We start from the raw sequence: 7085 nt of genomic DNA on the forward strand, positions 1-7085 counted from the left end.
TAGGCTGGTGAACTTGGGTTCTATAAGAAAGCAGGCTAAGCAAGCCACGAGAAGCAAGCCAGTAAGCGGCACCCTCCATGGTCTCTGCACCAGCTCCCGCCTTCAGGTTCCTGCCCTGACTTCCTTCACTGATGGACTATGATGTGGAAGTGTTAGCCAAATAAACCTTTTCCTCCCCAAGTTGCTTTGGTCATGGTGCTTCACCATAGCATTAGAAGTGTGCGCATACACGCACACATGCACTTTAAAATACGCACACATGCACTTTAAAATAAATCTAGCAAACAACAAACCAGGGAAGTGGGCGTAGCTCCACTGGCACAGTACCTGCTCAGCATACATGAGGTCTGAATCCCCAGTACAAAATGAATTACTCTCCGGGCGATGGTGGCACACGCCTTTAATCCCAGCACTAGGGAGGCAGAGGCAGGCGGATCTCTGTGAGTTCGAGACCAGCCTGGTCTACAGAGCTAGTTCCAGGACAGGCTCCAAAGCCACAGAGAAACCCTGTCTCGAAAAACAAACAAACAAACAAAAAAAATGAATTACTCTTTTTTTTTTTTTTTTTGGTTTTTCGAGACAGGGTTTCTCTGTGGCTTTGGAGCCTGTCCTGGCACTAGCTCTGTAGACCAGGTTGGTCTCGAACTCACAGAGATCTGCCTGCCTCTGCCTCCCGAGTGCTGGGATTAAAGGCGTGCGCCACCATCGCCCAGCCTGAATTACTCTCAAGAACATTAGTCTACCAGAGGAAGCACCAACTAAAAGACCACCTATGACAAGGTCCAATCCTCAGGAACGGTCCAGGAAAAGCAAGGAGTGGAGAGAGCTGGGGGCAGCCCGGAGAGCACACGACAGTGACAGAAATGTTTTGAAGTATATCACAGGAGTGGGTAATCCTTACTGAAACCCTCAAGGAAATGCATTTATGGGGGACAAAGTACACCCCAACAAGACTGCTTAAACCACTGGCCTTGTTTAAAACCCACTTACTTGCCAGCACTGGAGTGACATGTCACAGCTTACACTCTAGAGGGCCTGGAGGGGGCGCAAGCATGGATCCTTCCATTATTTGTTTGAGACGACTTCTCGGGCATCCCAGCTGGCCTTGAACTTGCTGTGGCGCTGAGGACAACCTCCTGTTCCCACCTCCACAGCCGACCCCACAGATGTGTGCCACCATACCCAGCTTACGTGGTTCTACCGAGACTGAACCCAGGCTTCCTACGTGTTCGATTCCACCAGCTCAGCCACATCCCCTGCCCTGTTCTGCTTCTCCCTTTTGAGAGAGGGTCTCATGTAGAGCCAGACAAGCCTGCAATTCTGTAGCCCAGGGGTGGCCTTGGACTCCTGATTGTCCTCATCTCTACCTGAGTGCTAGGATTCTAAGTGTGTGCACACTTCACCTGTCCCTTTTTGAGACAGGGTCTCTTGAAGCTCAGGCTGGCCTTGAACTCTGTGTAGCCAGAGATGGTTTTGACCTTCTGATCTCCAAGACAAATATCTCTCCTTTCCCCAGGATTGCAAACTGTGCGACCAGACCCACATCATTTTCAAATAAGGTTAGAGTCAAGCCATGCCAGGGCTCCAGCGCGGGCACAACAGAATTGCTAGGCTTTAGGGACAACTGTGATGCTAACACTCTTACCAGAACACTGCCTTAAAGATCTGCTGGCTGAAGTGCTTATCAAAGAAATGCATGCCTGAAGCTTGCTCTATGTACCCCAGAGAGGAAACAGAAAGCAAATGTGGAAGAATGTTCATGCCAACTAAAGGTGTTGGTTTTGCAAAGTACTTTGTTGGTTTTGAACAATATGCTGGTGCAGTGCTGGGAATTGAATTCAGGGTTCTGTGAATGCTGGCCAGGTGCTCTGCCACACACACCCCTTCAGATGCAGAGCCAAGCAGATCTCCCTGAGTTCAAGATCAACCTGGTCTACATAGCAAGGACTAGAACATTCAGGGCTACATAGATCCTGTCTCAAAGAAAGAAAGAAAAAAAGAGAGAGGGAGGGAGGGAGGGAGGGAGGGAAAAATTCTGGCTACAGAGACCCCAAGTTCCCTGTGTGTATGTGCATATGTTGTACTGATGAGGCCAAAGGTCAATACCGAATGTCTTCCTTTATCAACAATCTTGACTTGTTTTAATGCAGGATTGCTCACTGAACCTAGATTTGTGATTCAGCTAAACTGGCTAGTCTTCAAGGCCCTAAGGATCCTCCCGTCTCTACCCCCGTTAACGATTTTGCTGCCACAGTACCTGCCTTTTCCGGGTGCCGGGGACTCAACGCCCACAGCTAGCACTTGATCTGCTTGAGACATCTAGTCCACGCCCAGTCCCCAGCCCTTGCTGGCCTGAACTTACTGTGTAGACCAGGCTGGCCTCACACCCATAGAGATCCTCCTGCATCTGCCTGAGTGCTAGGATTAAAAGCATGAGTGATCATCACCTATTGGCGGGTTTTGTCAACTTGACACAAGCTGGAGTCATCAGAGACGGGGCTGCAGGTGAGCCGTTAGGGCATTTTCTTAGTGACTGATGGGCTTGAAGGGAGCCCATTGTTGGTGGGGCCAGCCCCGGGCTGGTAGTTCTTGGTTCCATACAAAGGCAGGCTGAGCAAGCCGGTAAGGAATATCTAGAGTATCCACCAATGGCCCCTGCATCAGCTCCTGCCTCCAGGTTCCTGTCCTCACTGTTTTTGGTCATGGTGCTTCCTCACAGCTACAGTCACCCTCAGATGCCCATGAAGACATGTGAAGATATGATGGGCTGTGGTCACCTGGGCCAGCTCAACCCCTGGCTGGGTGCAATGCAGAAGTGCAGGCCACCTACCTCGCATCTGTACCTTGCCATCTTGGGGACCCAGAGACCCTGTCATGCTGTCAAATGGCTGCAAGAGTGTTCACAGCCCACTTCACAATCCCACTCCGAAGGGCAGCTCTCCAGTCACTGCTCCACCCCAGCCCGGCCCTACACCCAGGAAGACGCAGGAGAGGCCGTTTCCGTCGTTTATCTGACGCACAGTCATTGCACACGCTCTTCATGGGGTTTAGAAGTTGACAGATGGAGTGCTAGAGGGCAGTGCGGGACACGTGAACAAGGACAGATGAAAATGCCACCGCTGTGAGGTTCAGGGGCAATAAGGGTGGGCCTGGGCCAGGGCTCACTCACAGCTCAGTAAGTGCAAATGAAAGGAATGTCAGACTGAGTGCGGAGGGAGGGATGCTCCTGAGCACAGGGCCTCGGTCACCCTCCCACCCTCTCCTCACTATATCCTCCCGACCCTGGGAGGGACTGGGTCCCAGGAGCCCATGCTCAACCCCAGACCAGACAGGAGTCTCATCTCCTGTAGGTCTCACAACCTGAAAGGAGCAGAACACCCAAATAAAGTGTTAAGGCAATAAATAAAAACTTCCCAGCTCGGGATAAAGGAGAGGGCTCCCAGGACCCCTGCAGCTACCATGACAATGCTTGCAGAGCTGTCTGCAGGGCCCTGGGTGGCAGCAGCCCTGAGGTGGGCGCTATGCTGCTGGGCAGCCCCAAAGTCCGTGTGCATGGAGTTAAAGGCAAAATGCTGAGTCCGCTTCTTGTTGGGGGGGGGGGGTCTGGCCCTGCCCTCCCTGCCATGGTTCCCAGGCCCTCACTTCTAGAGCAGCAGATGGTAAGCCTTTGTGAGCTCTGCTTAGAGCCCTCAGCTGGAGCCTAGCACTGCCCAGGGAGTTCCAGGCTCACAGGGAAGTGGGATGTGCCCAGTCCCACCTCCTCCATCTTTGGTGGTGGCAGAGGTGGGATAAAGATTGAGTCTTTGGCAGGCATGGGAATGTGGGAGGACAGGGTCCTGGGTTGGTGCCTGGGTTTCTGAAGGGAGCACGGGTGGGGCAAGCTCACCTTTGGATGGCCCAGATGGGGTTTTCCATACCGACCAGAAGCCTTGGTGCTGGCTCCTACTCCAGGACCCTGTGACTGTCACCATATAGCCCTCATGTCCTATCCCTCACCGACACCTCCTTGCCCTCTGTCTGCAGCCCAGAGGGGACTGGGGGCTCTGTGGTCCATATCTCTACACCTTCTTCTCAGGTCTTCCCCTTGTCACACCTTGCTGTCCCTGGCCTGCCCCTGCTGCCCAGGCAACCTCGAGGGCATCTGGATAGGCTCCTAGTGGTTCCTCTCCATGGAAATTTGTCCTCCAGATGTTGGGATTCCCAGATGAGTAGGCATAGCAGGCTCAGGGACAATGGCCCTTGGCCACCCTGACTCTTGGATGCCAACCCGAAGGAAGGGAAGGGCAGCCTTTTCTCTCTCATCACCCTTGTGAATGAGGCTCAAGCAGCCACCTCTCCCCTCAGGCTGTGTCCCCATTACTGCAGCTCTTCCAGGGGCCCATTCTCTCGAGGTACTGGCCCATTCAGCCCAGTGCTACTAGCCACTGGCGTCCCCAGGTAGCCCAACAGGATCTCGCTGCGGCGCCGGGATAACTGCAGGATGTCGTCTGCTAGGGCTGGCACCGATGTGTAGCGCACGTTGTCCAGGTCGAACATATCCCTCAGGTACTGCACAATCTGGTGCTGGGGTAGGAGACTGGTGTTGGGCCTGGTCCTGTGACATTTTCTACGCCCTACAAAGTCCTTTCTCAGTGATGAAGCCCCAGCCCACCCTCCCAGTCTCAGGCCCTGCCTTCCTGGGGCTCCTACATCCTCAACTAGAACAGCCCAGTGCCCCACCCCTCTTCTAGCACCGAGAGGGTGCCTGTATCAGGAGCAGGGAAGCAGGGGTTGTTGTCACATACCTTGAAGAAAGCACAGACTTCCGCGAGCTGGGGCTTGGGTCCAAGGAAGCCAAATGCCAGCACAGGACTGACATGCTCCGATACGGAGTAGAAATGGGAGATGAAGCCATCGGGCACCTATGGTGAGTGGCAGGGTTGGGGATCAAGGATCATTTAAAGGCCCTGGGTCCTGGCTAGCTGACCCTAGGTAAGCAGGGGGGGTCCTGTACAGCCCTGGTTTTCAGATCTACAGAAAGGGCTAGCAGACATTTCTGAGAGCTGGCCCATGCAGGCCGTACTGGGCAAAGTCTCCCGAAAGAAAGCACTAGCCATGGCAATGCTAGTGCCAGTCCATGCTGACTGGGCAGTAGAACCTGGCAGCCACGGGGACCAATCAGCTACTCCATCCAGGGTGCAGATGCCATCTGCCTGCTCCCTGACTCCTGTGTGCACTGGCCACTCGTGTGTACCCCCCCACCCCCGCCAGTGTCCTTCTCTTCTGCTCAGTCCTGGGATATGTCTCTCCCAAGGGAAGAGACAAGGTAGAGCTACATGCCCTCTGGGGCACCTGGCCAAGCGGGGTACAGTGGCAGGATGGGTGGTTGGTGAGGAGTTGGGGGCTCTGCTGCACCTATCCTTCTAGTCGGGGAATCCTGGCGGCTTAGGACTCAGTAGCTCTCCCAAGGGGTCTCACCAATCACTCACCATCAGGAGCCTCCTCTTTGCTTTCAGGACAGACCAGCACGCAGTGGCCAGGGCCTGGAACAGGTAAGAGCCCAGTCTAGAGTTAGAGCACTTTAACCCACAGCCTGGCTGGTCCTGGCCCAGGACGAGCCCTTCCCACAACTTACCCACACTCATCCATGCCTGGACCTTGCTTTTCCTTTACCCTAAGTTTGACAACAGATGACTTATCACTTTATATGTGTGTGTTTATACCCTAAATTTGACAACATGCCTAGTTTTCACTCTGTGAGTGTGCCTGCATGAGTTTGTACACTGTGTGTGTCCAGGAGCCTACAGAGTCCCCAGGCCAGGGGATGCTGGATCCCTCAGAACTGGAGTTACAGGTGGTTGTGAGTTACCATGTAAGCATTATGAAACAAACCTGGGTCCTTTTCAAGAGCAGCCAACACTCCTCCCACAGAGCCATCTCTTTAGCCCCATACACCTAGTTTTGAATCCAGGCTCCAACACTTACTGCTTCGGAACTCCAGTTAGGCACTGACGCTTCCCAGGTATTTTCTCCTCTGTGAAATGCTCATGATGTGCACCCTGCCCACCTCACCTGCTGGCTGTGGGGAGCCACCATGAGCATCTACAAATGGCCTGCTTGGAGATCAGTCATGGGCAGCAGCACCACAATGTTACTAGAGTTTTCACTGGCAGCCTTGGGTTTTTTGTTGTTTTTTTTTCTTTTCTTAAAAACTTCGTTTATATTTTATGTATGAGTGCTCTGTCTGCATCTGTGCCTGCATCCTAGAAGAGGGCATCAGATCCTATTACAGGTGGCAGTGAGCCACCATGTGGTTGCTGGAACTTGAACTCAGGACTTCTGGAAGAACAGTCAGTGTTCTTAACCTCTGAGTCATCTCTCCAGCCCTTGGTTTTGGTTTTTTTTTTAAAGATTTATTTGTTTATTGTGTATACAGTATTCTCAGTACTCTGCCTGCAGGCCAGAAGAGGGCATCAGACCCCATTACAGATGGTTGTGAGCCACCATGTGGTTGCTGGGAATTGAACTCAGGACCTTTGGAAGAGCAGGCGGTGCTCTTAACCACTGAGCCATCTCTCCAGCCCCTGGTTTTGATTTTTCAAGCCAAGGTCTCACTACATAGCCTGGCTGTCCTGGAAATAGCTCTATAATCCAGGCTGGCCTCAGAGATATGCCTGCCTCCACCTCCCAAGTGCTGGAATTAAAGGTGTGCACCACCACTGCCTGGCTAGTTTGACTTTTGGTTGTTTGTTTGGGGGGGTAGAGGTGTTGGGGGAGATTACCTCTATTTTAAACTAAGGTGATACATTAAAATGAATATAATTAGTGTCAACCCAGGGTAAGGGTCTGAACCACATGAAGTACAATGCAAAGGGAAATGTGCACTTCTGCCAGAACCAGGGCATCAGGAAACTCTGGAATGCCGAGTCTGTCACCCCAGATCTCAGTGAACAGGGACTGGCCCTGGAGTTGGAGAATAAATGAACTCGAGGGACAAGAGACTAGTGCCCGCCGGGCGATGGTGGCGCACGCCTTTAATCCCAGCACTCGGGAGGCAGAGGCAGGCGGATCTCTGTGAGTTCGAGACCAGCCTGGTCTACAGAGCT

At 52.9% G+C, this 7085-nt stretch overlaps 1 protein-coding gene across 1 annotated transcript in view; it reads right to left on the reverse strand.

Moving 5' to 3' along the window:
* Nucleotides 1-2993: 2993 nt before the first annotated feature.
* Nucleotides 2994-7085, reverse strand: part of Miga2 (mitoguardin 2) — a 29934-nt gene continuing 25842 nt past the window's right edge. Inside the window, exons 14-16 of the mRNA XM_005346131.2 lie at nt 5469-5522; nt 4785-4901; nt 2994-4563 (exon numbers count right to left, since the gene is read on the reverse strand). Coding sequence (XP_005346188.1) covers nt 4357-4563; nt 4785-4901; nt 5469-5522 — 378 coding nt within the window. The 3' untranslated portion in view covers nt 2994-4356. The remainder of the gene's footprint in view (nt 4564-4784; nt 4902-5468; nt 5523-7085) is intronic.

This window comes from Microtus ochrogaster, chromosome 4 (genome assembly GCF_000317375.1).
Source record: "Microtus ochrogaster isolate Prairie Vole_2 chromosome 4, MicOch1.0, whole genome shotgun sequence".
NCBI lineage: Eukaryota > Metazoa > Chordata > Mammalia > Rodentia > Cricetidae > Microtus > Microtus ochrogaster.